General features: G+C 30.1%; 1 protein-coding gene across 2 annotated transcripts in view; it reads left to right on the top strand.

Annotated features, from left to right (window-relative positions):
* Positions 1-27,732, top strand: part of LOC134687634 (uncharacterized) — a 131,129-nt gene that overhangs the window by 93,697 nt on the left and 9,700 nt on the right. For both annotated transcript variants that reach the window (XM_063548079.1, XM_063548080.1), the window contains 2 exons: positions 1,639-2,004; positions 10,217-10,386. In XM_063548079.1, the coding sequence (XP_063404149.1) occupies positions 1,639-2,004; positions 10,217-10,386 (536 nt within the window). The remainder of the gene's footprint in view (positions 1-1,638; positions 2,005-10,216; positions 10,387-27,732) is intronic.

Raw genomic sequence — 27,732 nt, 5'->3', positions numbered from 1 at the left:
TTGTTCTTGGTGTATTTGCTGTTTTGGCAAACTTTACTTTGCCTCAACCATATGTTGTGAAACTAGTTCACTATACTTTAAACAACCAACGAAACATCAAGTTTAAATTTGGGTGTCATAACTTTATCTGTTCTTTATAAATGGAAAAATGGCTTACACAATGTCATACAAATAAGAAATTACGATTTGAAGGTTTTTACATAGATTGTTTGAATCAAATTAGGAAAAAATCACGTTGAAACTGCATTTTTGAGGGTGGTTATTTTCCATGATATTGTAGTAATTGAACATTTGTTTATCCAAGCTATTCAGTATGGTGGCTCTCTCCTTAGGTATGAGTTTTATCTATGGATTTGACAGTAACTTTTAGCCAATGACAATTTAAGACTGTTTCATTAAAATTGCATTAGAATCAGGAGTAGTTTTAGTGATTTAGTGTATTTGTTTCAATTTTATTCAACCAAAATTCTAAACTGAAAGATAATATGAATTATTAAGTTTTGTTCCAATACTTTAAATGCTGGCAGTTTATTTAATGTTAAGAATCATCTTTTTCTCCATACTATTCCTTTTAAGTTGTGTCCCCTTTTAATGTTTCAACTATCATGTAAGAGTTGAACATCTATATGAACTATTTGAGATTAAACCACTTATAGGACAATGTATTAACAGTACAACTAAAACTATTTGATTGTTGTCTCCCCTAGTCCATGAGAACCCTTTGAATACCAGTTATTTTACAACAAATCGGTAGAATTTCATTGATTAAAGATTTCATTTTCCTGGAAAATCATTCAAAATAATAAGCAAATAAAATTCATGGTTTCAAGTAATTATTATATAAGATGTGTGCATAATTATGTGAATATATAAAAAACCTTTAAATGTTGGAAACTGTCCAGCATGGAGGATTTTAAAATTTATAAAATGCTTTGCCCTGATACAAATCTAGTCCTCTTTTTCAGAATTCTGTTAATTGCAGACAGGAACTATAGGCCGACTTTAAGAAATAAATAATATTTGATTAATAAAAACCTTGTCGACACATATCCTTGCCATCAAAATCTAAAGATGTCAACATAACACTGAATTTTTTCCCTACTTCGATTAGATGAAATAAACCCAAATTTAGACTTCTTATTTGTCCCAAATGTGAAGGAAATTCCCAACCTGTGTATGCTGATGTAGTACAACAGCCTAGAATTTTCATTCAGTTGTTTTTTTAGTCCACATGATGCAATTTTATATTTCATTACTTAACTTGTCCTCTTTCAAAATATTTGATCCCCATCTTAAATCCAACTTCAGTTATATTACAAAAGATTATTATCAACATATCTACAAAGATGTGATATATCCTGTAGACTACATGCTTCGCTATTAAAATAGATCAATTGGTACATTTTGATATTTCAATTTAAGTAATAGTTATGCTACTAACTCAAACCTAAGTGCTACACCCCTCAACATCAATTTACATACTTTTATCTATGATATATGTAAATTCAAGCTACAAGAATCTTATTGTAAATCACCAAAATCAAAATCAGTAAAGAATATAATGATAAGAAGCTAGTTGAAGCAACCCACATTCAACAAATTAAGTTCATATTATAATACAGAGGCTTCATTTTAAAGGAACCATAGCAGGATCACAAGAATCTTCTTCAGCAACAGTATCTATAGGTCCATCAATACAGCCTCCAGCAACAGCTACCACAACAAGTGGTAACACAAGTACAACAAGCAGTACCACATCCCAACCACCCCCTGCCCCTGCCACAACTACAACAAGCACCACTGGTACAACAGGAAGCTCCAGTAGTTCTACAGCAGTTACAGAGCCATCCAGAAGCAGATTTGATCCGTTAGGTATTAACTTTGAGAAACCAAGATACCCAGCCTATGCAGTGCTGACAGTGAGAATTAACACATACAACGGTTGGCCTAATTATTTAGATCAGACACCAAGAGTGATGGCAACAGCTGGATTCTTTTATGCAGGTAAATGAATAGTATTATGAGGTATGTCCTAGAGACATGGTTGCTAGTTTTCCCTTTTGTTTATAATTATCAGGTTTTTTTTATACGCCCTTCAAAATTTTGACAGGACATATTATGGTATACAAATGTCTGGTATCTGTCCAGCGTAAACATGTTGCACCGTAACTTTAGAATGATTTATCTAAGTTTCTTATGATGGTCAAAGTCAAATGATCTGTATTTTTTTTGGTGAAAACAAGATTTAAACTTTTTGAGTTACTGCACTTTGTAACTAAAACAGGGGTGTGTTTTTTTCACATGTTGCACCGTATCTCAAAAACAATTCTTGATTATTGCTTAAAACTTTACACACTTCTTAGTTATATTAATCTTAATATCTGTATACTTTTTGGTGATGATTCAAAATATAATTTTTGAGTTATTGAGTATTTTGGAAAAAAGGGGGAAGGGTTTTTTTATATGTTGTGCCATATCTCAAAATCAATTTATGATTATTGCTTAAAACTTTACACACTTCTTTGTCATATTAATCCAAAGATCTGTATACTTTTTGGTGATACTCAAAATTTTATTTTTGAGTTATTGAGTATTTTGTAAAAAAAGTGGAGGGTTTTTATACATGTCGCGCTGTATCTCAAAAACAATTTATGATTATTAAAACAATACATATTATGGAGACCTAAATAAAATGAGGTTTTATCTTAGAATTTTGGGTATTTTAAACATTTTTTAACCAAATGAAATTGGAGGTGAACAGTCACAAATTTTTATCTACTTTGATCTACAATTTGTATTGAATTAGCATTTTTTTTTATCAATTTCAATTCAACAACAAAAATTAACAGAACAAAAAATTGACAACAGGGAATTTCTTTTGTTTGAAAGTGAGTTTTTATGCTTCCCCCATAGTGGTTTTACCCTTGTCTATACGTATGTCCAATAGATGGTTTCCATTCTCTTAAACTTGTCACTAAAATGTTATGAAACTGATCATACAAAATGCTAACTATCACAAAACCCAGATTGAATTTGAATTTTGGTGGCGTCACTTTTTAAGGTTTTAGAGGTATTCCCTTTACAAATGGAAATATTGCTGAAGTTTTGTTTCCACTTTCTAATTTAAGTTAACCTCATTCAAATATTATGAAACTTTATACACAATGCATGTTACTAAAATTGTCCGTTTATAAATTTATAAATTATTAAGACCTAAGGTTTCAACTCCCTCAGGCAAAGTTGGCTTTAGATGAATTTGGCTATTATTTTAGGTATTTTTGACATACAGCTCTTCAACGGTTTCGGTACTTATACATCTTCGGATTTTAAATGTTTGGCTTTGAGCGTTCCTGATGAAGGTAAATCCAGAAAAGCGCTTCGGACGCAAGAAATTAATAACGTGTTGTTTTCAATATTTTACTACAAAACACAGATCAATTCCAAATTGGCTTGGTGTCACTTTTAACTCTATAATTATGCTCCTTTGCAAATTGAAAAATTGCTGAATTATTGTGTACCTCCTTTAACTTAAGTTTGCTTCAACCATATTTTAAAAAATAGTTATCAAAGGTGCCAGGATTATAATTTAGTATGCCAGACGCACGTTTTGCCTACATTAGACTCATAAGTGACACTCATATTAAAATATTTATAAAGCCAAACAAGAACAAAGTTGGAGAGCATTGAGGATCCAAAATTCCAAAAAGTTGTTCCCAATATGTCTAAGGTAATCTATATCTGGGATAAGAAAATCCTTAGTTTTTTTGTAAAATTCAAAGTTTTGTAAACAGGAAATTTATAAAATGACCACATTACATGTATTGATAATCATGTCTGCACCAAAATGTTGACTACTGGGCTGATGATACCCTCGGGATGAAGTGTCCACCAGCAGTGGCATCAACCCAGTGGTGTAAATATCTATCAAATGTACCAGGATTTAAATTTAGTACGCCAGAGGTGCGTTTCGTCTACATAAGACTCGTCAGTGATGCTCATATCAAAATATTTATAAAGCCAAACAAGAACAAAGTTGAAGAGCATTGAGAATCCAAAATTCCAAAAAAGTTGTTCCAAATATGGCCAAGGTAATCTATGCCTGGGATAAGAAAATCCTTAGTTTCTTGTAAAATTCAAAGTTTTTTAAACAGGAAATTTATAAAAATGACCACATTATTGATATTCATGTCGGCACCAAAATGTTGAATACTGGGCTGGTGTTACCCTAGGGACGAAACTTCCACCAGCAGTGGCATCGACCCAGTGGTGTAAATAGTTATCAAAGGTACCAGGATTATAATTTAGTATGCCAGACGCGTGTTTCGTCTACATAAGACTCATCAGTGACGCTCATATCAAAATATTTATAAAGCCAAACAAGATCAAAGTTGGAGAGCTTTGAGGATCCAAAATTCCAAAAAGTTGTGCCAAATATGGCTAAGGTAATCTATGTCTGGGATAAGAAAATCCTTAGAATTTTGTAAAATTCAAAGTTTTGTAAACAGGAAATTTATAAAATGACCACATTATTGATATTCATGTCAGCACCGAAATGTTGACTACTGGACTGGTGATACCCTCAGGACGAAGTGTCCACCAGCAGTGGCATCAACCCAGTGGTGTAAATAGTTATCAAAGGTACCAGGATTATAATTTAGTACGCCAGACGCGCGTTTCGTCTACATAAGACTTGTCAGTGATGCTCATATCAAAATATTTATCAAGCCAAACAAAAACAAAGTTGAAGAGCAGTGAGAATCCAAAATTCCAAAAAAGTTGTGCAAAATACGGCTAAGGTAATCTTTGCCTGGGATACACAATACTTATCACCACAAAACTCAGATCAAATACAAATTTGGATAGTGTCACTTTTACGGCTTTTTCAATTATGTCATTTTATTCAAGCAGGTGGAATCCTCCCATGGACACATTCCCTATTTATTTATGTCAAAGTATCTTAGATTATGAAAATATCATTAAAAGAATATGAACTGATATAAATTTTCAAACAACAAATTGTACATACTTCCTTAGGGAAATCAGTTCTTAAAAAACATTTAAATTGAAAATGTAACAATAATAAAAAATATGTATTTCCAAAACTGTAAAAGGAACAATTATTTGTATAAAGCAAATCATTTTAATCATTATCTAAAACTTTAAGTTTGAAATTAACTATCTTATACTATCATAGATTTCATTATGCTTCTATGTTCATACTGTACAAACAATATTTTTTAACAAGTATGTTTTTAAAAACTATGTTTAATTTAGATAACAATTTAAAATTATTTCATATTTCATAAAGGTGATCTTACCTTATAAATTTTCTTAGTTCTGAAACTTAGCTATGCCTTTATACAGCTAGAAGTCCAGGGAAAAATAAACATTTTTAATGGTGAACTCTCCAAGAAAAATAGCTAAATACTTAGCAGCATCACTTTTCCATAGAAAACAAACAGTTTACTCTAGCTAATACTCTTAAACTTTTTCACAAACTTGAGAAATGTTAGAAGAATAATATATGAACTTCAACAGCGCAATGCTTATTCTTAATTTGTAATTATCTGTTTCTTGAATCTAAATTTGAATTGACAATTGACACGTGATTTTGGAACTTTAATACGTAAAAAGTGACTTGTTGGTCCATTGGGCCTGGTGTATTATATAGTAATTTGATTCTCACTGTACAAAGTATATATTTAATAATGTTGATTTACACATGTCACTATAATAAACAATTTACTTACTTCCTATAACAGATTCAATTTATTCCTAATTAACTAGGCAGGATATTTTGATAAAATGTTCAAATACTGCACCATATATCACTTATTAAAATGTACTGCTATGTTACAGGTGGATCTTTAAGAATATAGTTTTGATTGATAATTTAAGCCCTTTAAAAGCACACCTGTGAACAATTGATGTCTAATTGTCATTTGCACTGAATTATTGGTATGAAAAGAAAAGACAAATCATCATCCAGATGATATTGTAACTAAATAGCAGGTTATGAAAGAAAGATATTTCATGGTAATATTGGATTTCACATTAAACAATGAGGAACTATTTTTAACAAAAATGGCAAGATTTCACACTAGTTTCAAGATGAAAGGAGTTAGAAAGTTGTAAAATAATATGACCTTATATCACACTCTTTGATGTTTATCTGTCAATAATTTGTTGTTTCCATGCTCACAGTTTATCAGTCAGTTGGAACATATTCAAATAAGACTATGACTTCTTCTAAGCAAAACCATTGAGAAATTTGATAATCATGAAAAAAATATGAAATAATTTGTCAGAGGGAGGACTTGTAAATAATAATTTGTTTTATTTGTTGTTGTCAGGATAATACATTGATTTTTATCAAATCTTCTTTATAAGTTTTTTAATTCTGCACTCCTCCCCAAATATCTATTTATAAAGTCATATGAAATTCTTGAGTACACAAGGAAATAGTCTTTTATTTAGATGGACACACTCACACACATTGGTTTGAAAAAAAATATTACATATGAATCATAATATTATTTTAAAAACAACTTTTCATACATGCATGTTTATATTGAATGGAGGAGAACCAGCTCTTTAGATTATTTATCAGCATATGACAAATGAATCACTCTGAAACCTTCAACTTCTTACTTCCCTGAAACCTTCAACTTCATACTTTATTTTGCCTTTTTAACTTTTTTGGATTTGAGCATCACTAATGATGAGTCTTTTGTAGACGAAAGGTGCGTCTGGCTTATATACTAAATTTAGTCCTGGTATCTATGATGAGTTTATTCACCCTGAGACTAGCTTTAAAAGCCATTAATTTTTTTCATCCCCCTCACATAAAAACATGAAAAATAGACAGATATATGTATGTTTATATGTAGTCTTCTGATACCTGAGGGATGTTTGCCCCAAAGATATGAGACCACTAGTTATATAAAACTAATAAATAATGATTTTATGTTTTCACTTGTATAAAAAAAAAAAGCAATTAGTTTGAGAAATACAGGAAGCATGTCATTATCTCAAATTTTCCAGACTTTTCGAAGATGTTTTATATTAATCAATATGAAATATAATCTTAATTACATCTATTAATCTATCATCAAATTTATACCTGATCACAGCTTTTTTATTGTCATTATGAATGCTGTACTAATGTCTCTTTTTTTATTTAATTGTCAAAATCTGAACTTGATAAATGCTAACACCTCTATGTAAATTAAGGTATAAAGAAGTGGGTACAGTAGACATTTATAAGACATAAAAAGGAAAAGTTTTTACACTAATTTGTTGCTATTCTTTATCCTGGGAGTTACTCAAGTTCTTAACGTATTATTTAAAGACATCACTTGTTGATAATGATTAACTGATTCTTCTTAGGGGAGATATAAATAATTGCATCAATTACTAATAGGACCTCTTACAAATGCTCAAATGATTTCTTAAATTATGTTTGAAACTTTTATTTGATTAATTCATTACCATAGATCTTTGGGGAAAGTTTGCAACAAGTTACCAAATTAACTTGCCTTTTTATTTTCATCCAAAAGACAGGGACACATAACAAAATGAGTTATATATTTACACAAAATAAGCATATTATACATACAACTTATTCTCTGTGTGTTTCTAAGCAGAGGATACATTTAGTTATTTGAACTGACTGTCAGACTGTTCTGTAAATCTTCAAAGTCATCTTTAAGGTGTGTTTTTTTTTTCTAATCAGTTATACAGAAACTCATTTCAGTATTTAAAAAAAAAAGGAAAAAAACAGTTGAGCCTAGAAGTTACTTATATATTCCCAATCTCAAGTATTGTTTTCATATATGTAAATTTTGAAAATAGGCCTTTCAAGTCTGATACCTTTTAACTTAGACTTTAATAAAAAAAAAAAAAAAAAAGATATAAAGTAATAACTCTTTGTGTTTTTGCATTCCATAGGTATAGATCAATTATTCATAGTGAAATAAGCAGAAATTCATTATTTCTGTCATATGGTCTTGGGTGGTGTGTTGTCTAATTATAAGCATTCAAACCATATTTTCTTATTGTTTAATAATTACAAAGCCATTTTTACAATTGATGCATTTCTTAAATATAGGTTTATGTTAAATTAGCCAATAAGATTTTCATGTTGTTTTTTTGTAATTGAATAATGTAAGCCCATTAAAGAACACCTGTGAAAAAGGGTGGATAATTTTATGTGCAATGGCATAATAGGCATTCAAGTTTAGATATAAGAAAGAAAAGATGTTTCATAATTGTGTTGACAAAATAGTGGTGATATGTTTCTATGTTTATATTCACTCAATCAATAATAACCAAAAGAGATTTCATACTTGTTTTTACGTGATTATAGGTTATAACCTCAGTTTAAAGCTGAATAAATACTGATCAATCATAAATGATTCTGGAATAAATAAAGTAGGTTCAAAATTTAAAAAAAATACATATATGTCTTATAAAATAGATTTATATTTTAAAGACAGTGAAATAGTTCAGTAGCAATGAAGATGATAAAGTTTAAACAATACACCAATTATCAATTCTAAAACATAATCAGTAAATAAAGTCAACTGTAGCATACCGCTGTTTAAAAGTCATAAATTGCTGGAGGGAAAACAAATCCATGTAACAAAATAAAAACAAGGGAAACGCATCAACAGAGATTCTTTCCAATAATGGTGTCTTATGAAAACTTTATTCAATAGACACCCTACAATGGCCATCGATCACTTTCCTTTGAAAAATAATAAAATATTAGGTAAAGAAATAGCCTTTTCAGAATCTAGATAACAATGGGTAATCTCATTGTTTGTACACCAATTCCAAAATTATAAACATCAAAAGAACCACTGTAATTTATTTTGTTTTTAAAGTTCTTAACTCTTTATTTAAAGTCTTCACTCAGTCAACCTAACAGTTTTCTGTATTGATAATGAATAACTGCCATTAATACCTCCTGCAATAACATTATTTGATATAATATCCTTAAAGGAAGTATATAATTGTATGTTCATTAATTTAGATAATCAAAAGACATTTGGTGTATTAAAAACAGTTCCTACATTATAGGCTTCAAAATCATGAAAATGTACATTAGTAGCTCACTCTGGCATGTTATCTATCTGAAAACATATTCATGATATTTAAGACGTTTTCTAAAACAAAAGTTTCTTCTTAATTTTTTGTACTTTGCAATCAAATATAATCAAAATCTACTAGTCAGAGGAGATAATAATTGATCCTTAACTTTGAGTTTTTTCAATGAGATTTTTGAAGTGTAAAAGGTATCTGTGAGATGGGTCCTTGTCCTTTTTTTGTGTTCAATTCTTAAAAATTTAGGTTAAAGATATAATCAGATAAATAAAGCAAATATTTTTTTTTATTCAGAAGGAAATGATTGAGTGAAAGAATTGTTTCCTCCATATAATATTTGACACTGGACACTGATATTAAAAGAAAATAATAAAATTTTCAGCTTTTCTTCTACTTTTTAGGTTAAACTTCTCTATGTTGAGACAAATATTTTAGTTCAAACATTATTAATAATATTCTTTCATTTTTGTCTTATCTGGGACCAGGTAACAAAAAAATCTGAAAATATGATCGTTTTATCTATCATTATGTATGTTTAAATAAAGTCAAAGGGTTTGACACTTAATGTAAATACCTACTCTAAGCATATATAACAAAGCGTACAGGTGACACCAAGCATACCTTTTAAATGTTGGATCATAGGGATTACTAACTGTTATCATTTAAACAATATGTCAAGTTGTCTTTAAATATGTGAGCTGATTGATATACAGGGTCTAGCTGCAGTAAGGCACACAAGGCAAGTGTCTACAACAACAATGTGTTAACATCCTGTAGTTATTCTGTGATGAGTAGAGAGTAAAATCACAGATCATCATTCCTGAACACTTAAAATAATTTTGATTTGTGTAATATGTTTGACCCCCTTGTATAATTCATATGAAGTTGTAAAACCTTTCAAAACAAAAGCTAATTTTTATCAGTTGAAGCTATTAGGGACCTTCTGTTTTTTGGAATTTTCCTCGAATTTCAGTATTCTTGTAATTTTACTTTTTTCAATATTTAGATTTGTAATTCACCCTTATCCTTAAGAAACTTGTACTGTATGAATAATCATAAACTCACAGTAAGGGATTGTGGTTTGACAATTATATGGAATTCATTTCAGGTTATGGTGATTATACAAGATGCTTTTTCTGTGGTGGTGGACTGAGGAACTGGGAAGCTGGAGATGATCCCTGGGTTGAGCATGCTAGGTGGTTTCCTAAGTGTGCATTTTTGAGACAGAATAAAGGAGATCATTATGTCAGGATGGTACAAACTAGACATCAGGAAGCGGTAAGATTATTTATCATTGCCAAACATCTGGTGTCCATCTACTAACTGTTTAAACTTAATCAAGCAGATATTTAGAAATGTCTTGTTTTTTCCCTAGCAGGTTGGGTAACAAAATCAATGGTCTTATAAACTTTTTACTCTTTATGATGAATACTTCATTAAATGTACATTTGAATTACAACCTTAAAACCAGTCTAACCAGGCCACACTTAAAAATATTTTCTGAGTAAGTAGCATTTGGGCAAGCAAACCTATTATTTATAATGGCCCCATTGAAAACTATTTTCTGGATTATAATATTTTGTGAGGTATTTATGAAATCTGGCTGAGAAGGTATTTTATATTTAATTTAATATGATGATGCAAACTTTAGTGTTAGAGTTTTGTTTGTTGGAATTTTTCTCAGTACTAAATATATTTATGGGAAATACAATATTATTGTTAGTGATAGTCATGCCTAAACAATAATAAGTACATAGTACACATAAGAGTTTCTACCACAGATCATTTTCTGCTCACAAAAAAACACTTATATACAAAAATGTTTTTGCAATATTTAATCTTAACTTAATCTTAATAAAAAAACATCATCTTTGCACAAATACCGAATAAGTATTATCTTAACATTATAATCTATAATGTTAAGATAATAGTTATTGAACTCATTTTGTATGTCACTTCACTTTCTTCCACAATAAATTAATCATTATTCATTTTTGTCCTATCAGTACATGATGCATAGTCGCAGTTGTAATCCTTGCTAATGATTATTCTGTTTGGGTTATATTGGGAGGAAAACGAAAATAAGGTGGTCTGGATATTGTTTCTGTCATCAGAAAACTTTTATGTCATAGAAAAGACATCTGTTTAAGATTGTTTAAAATTACACATATTTTTCATATGTTTTTGGAGGGACTGGACTTTTTTTTCCCGCTTTTTTTGTAGACTATGAACATACATATTTGATAAAATAAATGGACATTGTATTTGATATTTACTATGAATTCCAAGCTTACTATTAACAGTGGGTATATATTATATAGAGATTATTTATTAAAGTATAAAATGTCTTGACACAGTATGTATTAAAAAAATTGAAAATAAAAATAATAAGATGTAGAAAAGAGGGGGAGTGGTGATATATATTGTCCTGTCCCTCAAGTACCAATGACTTTTGATACCTTTCCTGAAATGCTGCAACAGTTACAGTTGATATACTTTATACCACACTTTAAATGCTGGTGATTTTGCGAGTGTGTTCTACTATTTATTAGTGCACCAAAGAATATGAACATAACTGGTAAACATTTATCTTCTGTAAAAAATTATGTAGTCCTTACATTCACAATTCATGAATTCATGACAAGGTGGCTTTGTTTGATTGCTGAAGTTAACTTAACTTTATTATTAAGTTCATTTAGTTAGTGCATTCAGACTTCAGAGTACACCAAAAAGATGCGTTTGTGAGGGCTTTTGAGTTCAGGGTTTCAGTGTTATACCATATTATCCTTCAAATATATGTAAAAAGAAAAAAGTATTTTCACAGTATTAAGTTAAAACATACTTGTTTCATGATTTAGATGTGTAAATTATTAGTTAGCCAATATTAAGACAACATTATTTTTTTTTTGATAAATTGCAGAAAAGTATGTATCTACTTACACATTCAAAAATTGGAGATTTTCTATATTCCTGACAAAAAAGCAAATAATCACCAGATTTATATAATGAAACTGTTCATATTGACTTCAATTCACAACTGAGAGAACAACTGGGAATTTCCAGATAATTAATAACCTGACTTTCCAAATAAGGTACTATAGATTTCACCAATCAGAATCATTCTTTTCAGTCCTTTCTTCCCATGAATGAATAAATTTTATGGTAGTCCTTAAACTGTTTTCCTGCAGATTGATATCTATTTATTCATTTAATAGGAACTATTATTTTCACACAACTGTATCAGTTTACCACTTGAAGAGTTATTGTAGTTATTTATTGTCAAGTAAATTCAAATTATCTTAACAGGTGATTTGGCTATTTAATATACTATAATAACTTAATTGTTTAAGAGATAAATTATGTCAATTCATAGTTCATCTAGATTTGTAATCCCATGGCAAGAGTGCCACACCTTGTATGCAAACATGATTAATAGATTGATTAGGGTTAAATTTCATGAAGAAGTATTTTAGGAACATCATTTTGATAAAAATTATCACAATAGCATTGTGTAAGGTTTACATAATAAGAACCTGATTTTTTTGTTTGAATCAAAAGAGAGATAAAATGATATAAACTATAATCTCTCATATTTAATGTGTGAAAGCCTGTTGTAACTATCACAAGTTTTCCTACTTAAAAGTTTTCTAATATCTGAGCTGTCAACAAAAACCTTGACAGGCTTTGATGAAATAGAATCTCATCTGATTTCATGAAACTTGGTTAGATTTGGATGGGTTTATCCAATCACAATCCATCTTTCCTGACCAAGTTTGTGGTGGAAAATCTTTGATAGTGACAACTAATGACTTTGACATAGTTACCTTGTCAAGGAAACTTAGCTAGTTACAACCTGCCTTTAGACCACTACCCTGAGCCACTACCATAGCTATTTGGTTCACATCTATTACAATATATATTCCTTAATGATAATGCAACATCAAGATTTCCTTAAAAGAAACAAATCCAATATTTGAGTATTAAACTGTTCAAATTCTGATGGGGTTTTCTGATAGAAGTGAAGCTAATGTCATTATGAAATTAAAACTTGTGTACTTAAATAAATGTTTCGAATGTATTTCAGATTGAAGTGTATAAAGAGATTGAATTTAACTATAAAAATTGTGTGCCTTAGTCAATTACATGTTTTGATGTTAATTATGTTTTGCGTTGATCAAAATGATGTTTGTATATATATATATGATTATGTTTCTTTGTAAAATATTTACTTCTTTTAAAATATATATACTAACAGTACATCATTTCATTCAGATTTTTTTTGTTTTTGAATTAAAATTTTCTTTTTTACACTTCTTGTAATTGACAACAAAAAACTTGTTTTTTTTATCATGATTTCTGATTATGAATTTAAAGTGGGTATTTTGTAGTGAATTATTTCTGTGTTCCTATGGGGACATTATATCAAACCAAATTTCTAACCGTACTATTAATAGGACACCCATGCTAATAAATAAACAGGGCAATTTATCTACTTAAAAAAAATAAGATTTTATATTTGATATTGCAAATTATACCTGTATTTATAATTCCTGTCACCTTAATCTACATTCAGCTTCATGAAGGAATTGAACTGTTTTGTGTTTAAATAAAGGCAACAGTAGTATACCCCTGTTCAAAAGTCATACATCAGTTGAGAGAAAAGAAATCCGAGTTATAAAGTAAGATTAAGGGAAACACATCAACTATAAGAGGACAAAACAAACACTGAAGTGCAATAAAAAACAAAAAACAATGCAACATACACCAAACCAATTAAAAAATCAAAAAAATTCTCAGCAATGATGTGTGCTCTTTTATAAGATAAAAATCCTAACTGTGGAAGTACAACTCAATTTTTTTCAGCTCATGTCTGATCTTGTAAATCAGTTCTATACACATTTTTCTTTCCATTTACTTGATATAGATAGGGAAACAGATTTTCTTTACATATTTGCCTGCTCTTCAAACTCGAAACAGGAAACAAAGTTTGTTTTGAGCAATTGGCCTTTTTTCTGTTTTTAAGTTCAAACATTTCAAGAATTTTTCTTGAAATATTAATATTTGAAAAAGATTATATAAAATACTTATTTCATATTAATTATTCAACTTAAAATTGAATAAAAACAGTCTCTAATCAACTGCACCAGCTTCAAGTTCAATACTCTTCATTGTCATGTACAATAACTATATTACAATTTCACAAAAGTACGAAAAGAGATTTGCCAATTTCATAGAATATTTATTGTAGTTGAGTCTATTAAGACTTATTATTGGTAACAGAATAGTTTTCCTAATTTGTCTTCAGCTTCATAAAGATATTTAAAAGGGATAAAACGTATGAATTTAATGGCAACTTCTTTATAATCTCATTATACAGTAGTTGGTAAAATGCCATCTGTTAAGTACAATTAGATAAGATGAAGAGGAAGTAATACATTGTTTACATAATAAAGAAGATATGGTATGATTGCCAATGAGACAATTATCCACAAAAGACCAAAATGACACAAACATTAACAACTATAGGTCACCGTACGGCCTTCAACAATGAAAGTCAGCTATAAAAGGCCCCGATAAGACAATGTAAAACAATTCAAACGAGAAAACTAACTGCCTCATTTATGTAAAAAAAATGAACGAAAAACAAATATGTAACACATAGACAAACGACAATTAATGAATTACAGGCTCCTGACTTGGGACAGGCACATTCATAAATAATGTGGCGGGGTAAACATGTTAGCGGGATCCCAACACTCCCCCTAACTTTTGCCTTGTAAGGTGAAGTAGTGTGAATTATTGATTTTAGCTGATAAGTTGTATTTATAGGGTAAACTAATAAACTCATCATAGTTAACCAGGTTCCAATGGTTTTGTCTATAAAAGACTCATCAGTGACCCTAATATATAATAATAAAAAATCTTCAAAATGCAAAATAATGAACGATGTTTAAGAGCAATGAGGAACAAATATTCTGAAAGATTTGCCAACAGGTGTGGTAGAAATCCTTAGAATTTCTAAAATTATACATTTCAGTTATATTATCATTATATTTTACCTATGATTAGTTCATGTCAACATATTGATGACTATTTGAGATTATTGAATAGGATTTTAAAGATAAGATCACAGGCAGGAAAAATAGGTTACATTTATTTCTTCATAGATCAGTTAACAATAAACTTCAATGAAATTGATTATTAAAAAAAATCAGAGATCTAAGTTTTAACTCTATGCACCGTCAGATATTTAGAAAATTAAAATAATGTTTACATTAGAAATCTCATTAATTATCACTTTTAGTAAGTCAAATCTCATCTTGTCAAGTAACAACAGTTCAGAGATACAAACTTTAGGTGGTTTGTGAAAGTTTTTAAAACAATTTGGCTAGATCTGAAAATTTGTACTTTTTAGTCAAGCTAAATGCTTCTGTAATTTACAAATTGATATAGACAATAATTTGAGTACACCTTTACTTAACTTGTATGAAATTATGAACACTTTAGAAAGGTACATATATTTACATTTATACTGCAACTAGGTGTGTTTATTTCTTAAATATAGTCACATAGCTATATTTTGTACAATGTCAATTTCATTATCTCCACAATCAGGGATTCATTAAGAGATGAAAATAAGTTTGACAATTATTTATTGATTTAAAAAGCTATCCATTGTATTAGTTTAAATTATAAAAACTATATTAAGTCAATTTCATAAAAATATAAACTTTTTGTACTCTAAGTCTTGAAGGGCTTGGTAGAACCTTGCCCTTCCCTAGTTTCTCAGCCTCATACTAAAACATTCATTGACCTAATAATGTATATTTACTGAAAAATGTTTTTACCACTTCTTCCATAAATTACAGTCTTGAAGGCATATGAAAGGAGTGACCAGTGAAAAATAATGATTATTCAATTCTTGAACCAATGCATACATATACATATGTCATCATCTATTATATAGGCATCATTTTATAAATTTTTATGCCCCACCTCCGATAGTAGAGGGGCATTATGTTTTCTGGTCTGTGGCTCCGTTTGTTTGTGCGTCTGTCTGTGCGTCCGTCCGTCCGTCCCATTTCAGGTTGAAGTTTTTGGTCAAGGTAGTTTTTGATGAAGCTGAAGTCCAATCAACTTGAAACTTAATACACGTGTTGCTTATGCTATGATCTTTCTAATTTTAAAGCCAAATTAGACTTTTGACCCCAATTTCACGGTTCACTGAACATAGAAAATGAAGTGGTTTAATTGTTTAACCCCTATTTTTTCTGTTAAAGGACCTTTAGCACAAACTGAAAACATGTTGTCTTTGCCGTAGCATAGATTAGCGAAATCAAAATTAAAGAAAACTGCAATAACACCAGTATCAAAATTTTAACTTGTGATTCAAGAGACACACTTTATCCAATTTTTTTTTCATGTGTATGTATCATGTGTATCACCACATGAATTTGGTAAATCAGTTCTATTTATACACAATGTTTACAGTTTTACGGGTAAAAAGGTTAGATCGATTGCATGCGTTTTTAAATGTAGGGTGAACGCAGTGGTTCAGATTAGACCAATAGAGATCGTTATGATTAAAGATAATGTGAACGCTAACTGATTTTATTTAGATGGATTCATATTAGATCGATAAAAAAAAATTGCTAGTGTGAACGGGGTCTTATTTTCTTTTGATAAAGCAGTTTTGAATTTTATTATATACTAGAAATAGTTTAATATAAATTATCTCTAATCCTAATATTTCCTTATATGAAAATTGTTTTAATGGTTCAATTATGTTTTTTGATCTGTGGGTCCATTTGTTTGTTTGTCCATTTGTCCGTCACGCGTCAGGTTAAAGGAGTAGGTCCTGTAAGGGCCATTTTTGGCATAAAGTTTCAAGTTCATCTAACGAAAGATTTTAGATACTTTTAACACTTAAGTGTCTATTTCAATTGATTCAATCAGTTCTTGTGAATGATTTTAACTGATTTAGTCATTAAAAACTCTTCGATTTAAGCTTAAATATGAAAAATCTATTAAATATGCCAAAAACGTAACTTTTCAGATGTTTTTTTGTCAAAAATGAAAATTGCCGCATCTGTGTTCATCCTCAACCTTTATATATATTATGTGTCATCATCAAATACAACTTGCATTTCAATATTATGAATGAACACGAATGCGGCCACTTTCATTTAAGATGGAAACCGTCTAAAATTGAACAAAAATGCTAAAATGTGAAGATTTCAGTAACTTATAAAAAAAAAGAAGATGTGGTATGATTGCCAATGAGATAACTGTTCATAAGAGACCAAAATGATACAGTCTTTAATAACTACAAGTCACCGTATCGCCTTCAACAATGAGCAAAGCCGATACCGCATAGTCAGCTATAAAAGGCCCCGATAAGACAATGTTAAACAATTCAAAGGAGAAAAGTAACGGCCTTATTTATATAAAAAAATGAACAAATGACAAATATGTAACACATAAAACAAACAACAACCACTGATTTACAGGCTCCTGACTTTGGACAGGCATAAACTTAAATAATGTGGTGGGTCTTAATGATGCTAGTACCCGGTGTGTCCATTGTTTGATCAAAAACAGCCCATATTTATGTAACAGCATTCTACTTTCCAATAGATAGCTTATAGATTACATTTTCACAATTTTGTAAAACTGATATAATTGGGTGCCAAAAAGGGGTCTTACTGAACCTACTCTTTTTTGGTCAAGGAGGTAGGTTTTGATGAAGTTAGGGTCCAATCAACTTGAAACTTAGTACATTTGTTCCCTATGATATGATCTTTCTAATTGTATTGCCAAATTAGAGTATTGATCCCAACATCAACGTCCACTGAACATAGAAAATGATAGTGCGAGTGGGAAATCTGTTCTTGTTTTTCTCTAATCCAAATATTTTATCATCTGAAATTATTTTTGCTTTGATTTCTTTTGATATACAATAGAAGATTAAATTACTGACAATTCATCATTTCTTTATTTTAAAATCTTAACAGTGCTTTTTGATTATATGTAAAATATATATTCTCCAATACACTTTGAAAATCCACTTACCTTCATCTTATAGATGAGTACCATCCTAAATATTTCCAATACATGATGCATTCCATCCATACCATTGTTTTTAATCGAATGACATGGTAGATCTTTAAAAAAAAAAAACAATTAGTTAATTATCATCACTTATGAATCCTTTTGCATTTTCAAATCCATGTTCCCAATAGTTATCATCAAAGGTACCAGGATTATAATTTAGTTCAATTGAAGTATTATATTGATAGTGTCCCACAAAAAAGTGAATGGAAAATTACACACTAATTATAAACACTGATATTGAGTTATTTATCCAACCAAATAACAAAATGTTTTGTTAAAATGTCAAAATGACCTCCTTTCAATGAATGTGCAATAAAATGAATGGCGATTATTGATGATTATAAAATATATATAGGTAACAGTGGATAACAGGTAGATTTAACCAACCAATCGGTAAGTCAACAATGGGCCAATCACTTTAATAGACAGTAGCGATTTTTGTTCATTGTAATAATGTGATTCACATATATATATATAAACATGTGCTTTTACTAAATTAAATTGTGTAATTATGTTGTAAATATCCGGCTAAAAAACAAGTTTACTACCTCAATCATGGTCGATTAAGGTCTTAAGGAGGACATAGCTATATTTGTACCCAAATATGAAAAGAATGATAAAATCATTACCTAGAACCCTTGTTATTTAGTTTCGATGTATCTGTTGTCCCAAGATCCATCAAATATAGCAAAGTAGTATTGCTTGATGTATGTGCTTTATACAGATAAACATTGAGAATAATTTTCAGGGAATAAAAAATTTAATTTCTTATCCCCAACAAGATTTTAATGTATTTGTGACCATAACACACACCTGAATCCAATGAACCTGACAATGTTGTAAACAGGACAAAACTGACTATGGTGTAAGCTAATGTTGAGTTTCATTCAATAAATATGTCAATCTATACATCTAGTCAAAAGAAAGACACTTGAATTAAACCAATTTAATTATAAAAAAAATTAAAAGAGTTGTAGTTGTTGCCAATGAGACAATTCTCCACTAGAGAACAAATATTTCTATTAAAAGTTAACACTTCATTCTAACTGAATTGCCTTTAACAATGAGCAGAACACATGCTGCATGTTCACCTTATCATTGAACATCAATTTACACAGCCCTAATTGACCTAACAATTCTGATTTAGTGTAAATATTCACAACTAAGTGCTTATGAAATGAGGATGATATTAAATGTAGATATTGAATTTCTATCCATGCATTTACTCTTCAAGTAAACAATTAAGGCAAGGTTCAGGTAGGATGTAATTAAGTTATGCTTCAAATGAAAGTTTAAAATCTACAAACTTATTAAAAATGTCATTTATTACAAACAATTTTTAATCAAGTAATCGACAGTACCTAATTAAATGTTTTTAAACAAATTACATTTTGTATTTAAACAGTCAACACCCATTGCCAAATTCATATTGTATACATATCTTCCAGAGATAAATATGTCTATCATTATATGCATGCTTCTGGTTTCTATTTCTCCTGATTCTGTCTTATTTAAACAACCACCAGATATAAAGTCTGATAAAAATCCTTGTTGTGTTGAACATCAGTTAGATAATAATCGACTAAATATTTGAAGACATTTGATACCGATTTAATCAATGCAGAAGCAGGAGACATTCCTCACTGTGTAATTTATTTTTTAATTTCCCTTCTTTTGAAGTAGATTAGAATTTTCTTTTTATTTATGAAATCTGAAATGAGGAAAATCGACCCCCCCCCCCCCCTCCAAAAAAAATAATTTTCACATCCCCCCTTTCCCTTATTCCAAAACTACTCATTCAAATACATCATAAAATATTAAAATGTAAAAAAAGTGCTTTTTATCACTGAATGGTAAAGATTGTTTTAATTTATCAGTTGGTAGTAACGGGCTCGTCTAGATATTCCACATCATATAGTCAGTATCAAAAACGAAACTGCCTATTAACCTATATATATTGTATAAAACAATAATTTATGTTGATTCAACTTCTATTCTGGACAAAGAAAGATAACTCCAATTGAAAATTTCTTGCTATTGTGCAATTAGATATTTCTTGCTATTGCGCAATACTGTGCAATTGAAAATACTTGCTATTGCACAATACTGGGGAATTGAAGATTTCTTGCTATTTCGCAATACTCACTGTGCAATTGAAAATTTCTTACTATTACACAATACTGTGCAATTGAAGATTTCTTGCTATAATGCTGAATACTGTGCAATTGAAAATTTCTTGCTATGCACAATACTTAATAAGATAATTGTGGATCCTGATTTGGACCAACTTGAAAACTGGGCCCATAATCAAAAATCTAAGTACTTGTTTAGATTCAGCATATCAAAGAATCCCAAGATTTCAATTTTAGTTAAAATCAAACTTTGTTTAATTTTGGACCCTTTGGACTTTAAGGTAGACCAATTTGAAAACGGGACCAAAAATTAAAAATCTACAAAAAACAGTTAGAATTGGCATTTCAAAAGAACCCCAATTATTTAATTTTTAATGAAATCAAACAAAGTTTAATTTGGGACCCCGATTTGGATCAACTTGAAAACTGGGCTAATAATAAAATTTCTGAAGTACATTTTTAGATTCAGCATATCAAAGAACCCCAAGGATTCAATTTTTGTTATAATAAACTAAGTTTAATTTTGGACCCTTTGGACCTTAATGTAGACCAATTTGAAAACGGGACCAAAAATTAAGAATCTACATTCACAGTTAGATTCGGCATATCAAAGAACCCCAAGAATTTAATTTTTGTTAAAATCAAACTTAGTTTAATTTTGGACCCTTTGGGCATCTTTTTCATAAACTGTTTTGACCAAAAACTCCCAAAATCAATCGCAACCTTCCTTTTATCGTCTTAAACCTTGTGTCTAAATTTCATAGATTTCTATTTACTCAAAACTAAAGTTGTAGTGCAAAAACCAAGAAATTGCTAATTTGGCCACTTTTTGGCCACTAATTCCTAAACTGTTGGGACCAAAAATCCCCAAATCAATCTTAACCTTCCTTTTGTGGTCTTAAAACTTGTGTTAAATTTCATAGATTTCTATTTACTTATACTAAAGTTATAGTGCGAAAACCAAATGTCTTCGGAAGAGACACAGACGACGACGCAAATGTGATAACAATTACGACCAAACAATTTCCAATTTTTGCGGTCGTACTATAATTACTGCAAACGGAGAAAAGGGGTTTAAAGTAATAAAAACAAAACATCTATTAGGAAAAGTTAAAACACCCCATCCTACATATGCAGATGCAATTGATTAAATGAGCAACAATTGGCTGTTATGTTTACAATTATTCAAAAAATATAATAAGGGAGAGGGTTATGTACAGCAACGATGTATTTTATAAACATTGCAAACAAAAAAGGCGTGAGAAACCAAAGGGACATTAAAAACTTATAAAATGAAGACAAGCTGACAACAACTATTTCAAAATTGAGGAGATGTTTTATTTATTGTTTAGAAAATATTACGGACTGCTGAATTTTCATTCGATAGTAATAATGATACATCAGGTAAAAACAGAAAAATGAAATCTTATACATCGTCATCTTCGTCGTCATCAATGTTTTTAACTGCAACCAGACGAGTATTTACATTTTGACATATGGTATTTTCCTGACACTGGCATAAATCTGTACATAAGAGATTTGTTTTCGAAGCAAATGCAACCCTTTGAAAACACACTTTTCCCCTCACAAGTACAAACTAAATCTAGCAGAAATTCATATGACATCTGACATTCGTGATAGACAGGAACAAGTCATTCTTCTTTTTCCAATCCGAACTGCAGAGGAGAATGTTAGGATAGTTTTGCTATATGGGAAGACATCAAATTTATGTCTAGAGTGAATCTCTTATTTCATATTGTTTAAAAGTAGATTCAAGATGAGGAAGGTTGTCAAGGGAGAAATTTTGAATTGGAGCCAATTTTACGCTCAATTTTGTTTTGGGTCACAATGATCTATTTCGATTTTTGCCTTAATATCATTCAACCTAACAACAAGATCTCGAGCTGCATCTATAGATTCATCATTGTCACAATTAGAAACGTTTGACAAATTGGTGAAATCTGCCGGGTAGTCCTTCAAGACGGAAAAAACTGCGCTTACCGTTTCTAAACAGAGATGACGTTGTATCGCATCATGTTATAGCATGTGCGATTGGTAGAATGTTACATATGGCAAACCTGAAACTTTTACATATTTCGTGAACAGGTATAAAGCGGCGAAAATCTTGTGTTCAAGTTATAGTGCCTGCTTGAAACCATAGCTCATGCGTATGCTGCATGGAGGGGAAGGAATGAACGTACAAAATATCAGAACATCTGTACCCTGTGACTTCATTATAATCCTACTCTTTTCTACATGAATAGCATGTAAAATCATGCGAGTATTTACTTCATCGGGCATACAAAATAATTCTTAAAACCTGAAAACTCCTTATGAGCAGATTTGAGGCTCTTGGAAGTGCTAGCTAGATAAATGACTTCTTCTTCATGCATCATAGTAATTGTTGATATACCAGGATGCTGAACAATCGATTCGCCAAGAAACCTGATTAAGGGCTGCTGGTTTAAACTGACTCAAAAGCAGGAACATATACATGTAAACTGTTCCCAGCTCAAAGAAACTTTTTCCAGTCAGGAATTTGACGACCTTCTAGAATGGTGGTACACTATTTTGTAATCATCAGTACGACGATGAACAAGGTCTGAAGCATCCTACAATATACTAAATATACATGATCTTTCTGTGCTCCCATAGCCTCGATAAAGCTTTTGTTTGTGCTAATTTCTTGCATATTAATAAGAAATTCAGTAGAAGAACCCTGACATTTAACGCACTTATCCCAGTGTATTTCGGAAATTCATTCCTATTTCGTTTAGGGCTTGCATGTGAATGTATGCCAAATTTCGGGTCTGAAACGTGACTGAAGGATTTGATTTGTATATTGCAATTATAACAAAACTACCAATTCATTAAAAAACAATTTAAGTTATAAAAAATATATATATATATTTCCTAACACAAAACAACGATCTTTAAACAAGCTGGACTTTTCAAAACAAACAAGTCGACCATACAACTAGCAAAAAAGAGAAATGAAGTTATTGCAAATTGTCCTAGTTAATAACCTGATAGTGTACGCTACAAAACGATTAACGGCACGAGAACAGGCGTGTTTGGATTAAGGCATTTGTATTTTAAATCGCTATTTTCTTCGCACCGATTAACATTACACAAAAGATATTTGATACACATATGAACCATGTCCTATTGATGTAATCAGAGTAAAAATCCCGTGAAAGTAACACGCAATAAATTTTCTTTCGTTCAAAATGTGGTTAATTTCAGCTAAAAAAAATAGTCTTACTAAAATCATGAAATACTTATACTTAAATTATATAAATCTTTTCAGCTTTCGTTATATGATAAATTTAATTTTAAAGCTAAATTATAAGTATAATTTAAACAAATAACACAGAAAGCAATAATTTTATTTTTCGTGTTGAAGATGGTTTGTGTGATGAGGTATCGGGTATCCTTAGAAACCACAAAATTTGAAAAACGTGACAACGGGAGCTTACTACGACATTCATGGTAAGAAAATATAATGATTTTCCAATAGTTTGCATATAAATATAGTCGTGTGTTATCCGTAAACTAAAACTCGTTAATTAGACGTCTTTTTCGATACTGGGCACCCTACAACCTATAATCCCATAAAAATCTCCAAACTAATATAGCTATTATACTGTTTTTATATACTTGATCCAGATGAGAATAATGTATTATCATCTGATACAAGATCATTACTAAAAGAATGCACAATTTTGAATATATTTAAATTTCAAATTCATCTTTCCACCGATTTTGATGTTTGGGTTCAGCCATATGTACTGGGCCAGAATATCAGTATAGTTTTCAACTTTAAAATTAGTTTGCAACTTGGAAAAAATTACCAAAAGAAACATACTTTGACTTATTATGCATGGCTTCCATGAATCATGAGAGTGAACAAAGAAAATCGTCAACATAATGTGTTACTGATACTACATTAGACATTAGACATTACTTTATTATACCAAGCATGGGCCCTTGTTGGGCAAGATACAAAAACATCATGATACAATGATTATATAAACATAAGTGAAATACACAATACGTCATATACAAATAATAAAGTGATAATAGCTATATTAGTTTGGAGATTTTATTATCAGAATTATGCATGTTCATTAAGAAATATAGGATAAAATAATGGTATAGGGCATTGAGTGTTTTGAGGCTTATTTAATATCAAAAGAATATGATTTAAAGTTTATTAATAGGGAAACAAAAACAAAGAGTAGTAGTTCTCCTTATGACCATTGCTCAGCAGTGAGGGACCTTTACATCACAACAATGCAAAGGTCATCAATTGGAGATCCTTCAGAACAAGCTATAGATATATGAGATATGAGATTACTCCAATAGTGATTCTTCTCATGACTAATGCAAAGCAGCACAAAAATGTATACCCAAATATTTAAATGTATTAACACACTCTAGTTTTACACCAGTTAGCGTAAATCATATTTGTTAATCAATCTACCTGCCTTGTTGAATATAAGAACCTTTATTTTGTTTGTATTCACACTTTAGCACCAATCATTGCAGTAATTTTGCAAAATGCCCATTTTTTTTGGCAAAAAATTGTGAGATGTTGACAAAGATGGACTTGCACTAAGATTGTCTCCTTGTTTCACCCCAGGTGCGTTGAAAAGTAGTATATTAAGTTTTCATTTACTTTTACACATGATTTACTTACTTCATACATGCTTTTAAAGATATTGTAAAAAGAAGATCCCACCCCAATATCTTGTAGTTTCAATTTGATACAGGTGTGAATAACAGTATCAAAGGCCTTTTTTAAGTCAACCAAGCAGGCATATAGTCTGCTAGAGTGGGGTGCTCATTTTCGCCACATCTTTTCATTTTTTCTACAGTTTATGTTCAGGTCTGAATGTTTTTGAACAGATTGAAACATGTCACTCAATGTCCAAACTAACTTAAAAGAATTAAATTGCATATCAAAGCATGTTGATTTTAAGTCATGGATATGAAATGTAAATAGAAACGAAAATATAAAATAAAATGAATAATAAAACACAGAGAATTGAAGTCCAAAATATCAAAATTGAGAATTTTAAATTAAAGTCCTAAATAATAAACGAAGCTGCTTTTTCCACTGTCACATCTGATTAAAAATGCATAAAATCAAATAATGAGGAAGTAAAATAGGCAAAGGTTTGAGGAACTTGTTTGTTATAGGTGTAAATGATGTTGACTCATTTTTATTAGTTTTTAGTTGATTAGTTTTTTACTCGTTTTAATTTACAGCAGCAAAGTACAGAATATAAACATTGATTTCAATAATTATTGTCCATGTACAAATTTTCCTGTGCTTTTGCATCTTTTAACATGAACTTTAGTTGGAGTTGAACTATTCATTTCCACCATTTAATATATTTATATTCTCTTATATGAAAATGAATAAATTCACCCATTACTTTCGCGCTTTATATGAATGAAAATGTATTCAAGTAGCAAAGTTTTTATAGTAAAAAATATTTATGGTAAAATCCTGTGGATCCTCATTATCTTTAATTTCATTTATTGACAATCCTGGTGTGTTAACTTAGATAACAATTAAGATTATGGTTAAATGATAAACTGTCTGGTTTCATGCTTATTGAGAGTTGATTAGTCGTAAATCATAGACTTATGGTTAGTGGTTAAAACTGTTTTATAATGTCAATTGATAATTGTTGTTGATGGAATTATCACAGGGGTTGAAATATAACCAAAAAATATTTCTTCACACAAACTGTTAAACTAAATAATATTGATTAGGTCAATCAATTAGAATTAATATAAAGCTGTATTCATTTAGATATATATTCAGATTTTGTAGAAGAGAAGCACTTTTTGTTTTGTTTAATCCTTACATAAGTATGCGTATTGTCACATTTGTCTTGCTCAACAAACATAAAAAACATGTTTAACCCCGCAGCTTTTTTTGCGCCGTCCCCAGTCGGGAGCCTCCAACCTTTGTTAGTCTTGTATGTTTTTTTTTTTATTTTAGTGTCTCGTGTATAATTCGGAGTTTAGTATGAAGTCCGATATCACTGAACAAGTATACATATTTGTTTATGGGCCAGCTGAAGAACGCCTCCGGGTTTGTGAGTTTCTCACTGCAGACCCATTGGTGGCCTTTGGCTGTTGTCTGCTCAAAGGTCGGTTTGTTGTCTCTTTGACACATTCCCCATTTCTATTCTCAATTTTATTCCGTCAGAAATCTTGAAATTTTGGGAAGTATATTTTAAAATTCCCATTTTTTAATAAAAGTAAAATGCTGCTTAAATGTTACAATCAGACAACCTTATTAATCTGTTCTTATATGGACAAAAAAATATCATATATAATGGTGGTACATGGAATTATTTTTTTACTGGTAGAAGAAAACATATCATTTCCTTGTTCATGTAAATTAAATAACACCCTTCTAGTATTTTGAAATTCTAACTTTACTTCTGCAACTCGGTGTATGATTGAAAAGATCTCTGGGTATTATTAAAAGAATATGTAGTCTACAAGAAACTTTGCAATTTTACTTACCTTTAATTTGTGATGATCATGAAAGTCCTAAATATTTCCGATAGTAAGGCATGTTATCCATACCACCATTAGTAATACATATAAGAATACAATTGACAATCTTATCTGAATTCTTTTGTTAATCATACAATCCACAAAAAGTTACACAAACAAAAGTGAATACAAGATTGCAAACTCAGTAAAATCATAGATATGACATCTATTTTAGGCAACTTGACAGCCTTAATTTTAATTGTAACCTTCATTCATGATAAACACAGTAATATTAATGACTGTCATCTTCTAGACTCGATATTTTAAGCGGGATTTCATCAACGGCAGTTCAGCTAATCAGTCAATCAAATAATAAGCCAATCACTTAGCAGGATTCTGGAAGATGCACAGAAATTTGCATGATATTTATATCTTACCATATGAAAATATTCTCTATGATTCACATATATTTTATTACTAATTTTACAATGATTAATGATTTTTGTGGTTGCATCAAACTTCATGTATTTTGATATTATCAATCTTAAAACAAATCTTTGTTATTAAAAATTACCAATCTGTACATTCTAAAAGATATCTAAACATTATTTATTAAGACTCCCAAACCAAGTTTTTGCTCAGTTATTATTTTAATTATTCTCCTTCTTCGTCTTCCTCTTCCTCTTCTTCCACCACTTTAAAAATGAACTTGTCCGCAGAGTTCCTCCAAAACCACTTGTTCTATTTACTTAGGGTTTCATAGAATGTTAGACTAATATGTCTAGGTAAGCCATCATTCTTTCGTTTTTGCATTGGGGTCTATTAAGAGGTATGGGGGGGGGCAGAAACAAGG

Source organism: Mytilus trossulus, chromosome 10 (assembly GCF_036588685.1).
Source record: "Mytilus trossulus isolate FHL-02 chromosome 10, PNRI_Mtr1.1.1.hap1, whole genome shotgun sequence".
NCBI lineage: Eukaryota > Metazoa > Mollusca > Bivalvia > Mytilida > Mytilidae > Mytilus > Mytilus trossulus.
The sequence above is the reverse complement of the archived record's forward strand: the minus strand, read 5'-3'. Positions and strand labels throughout refer to the sequence as shown.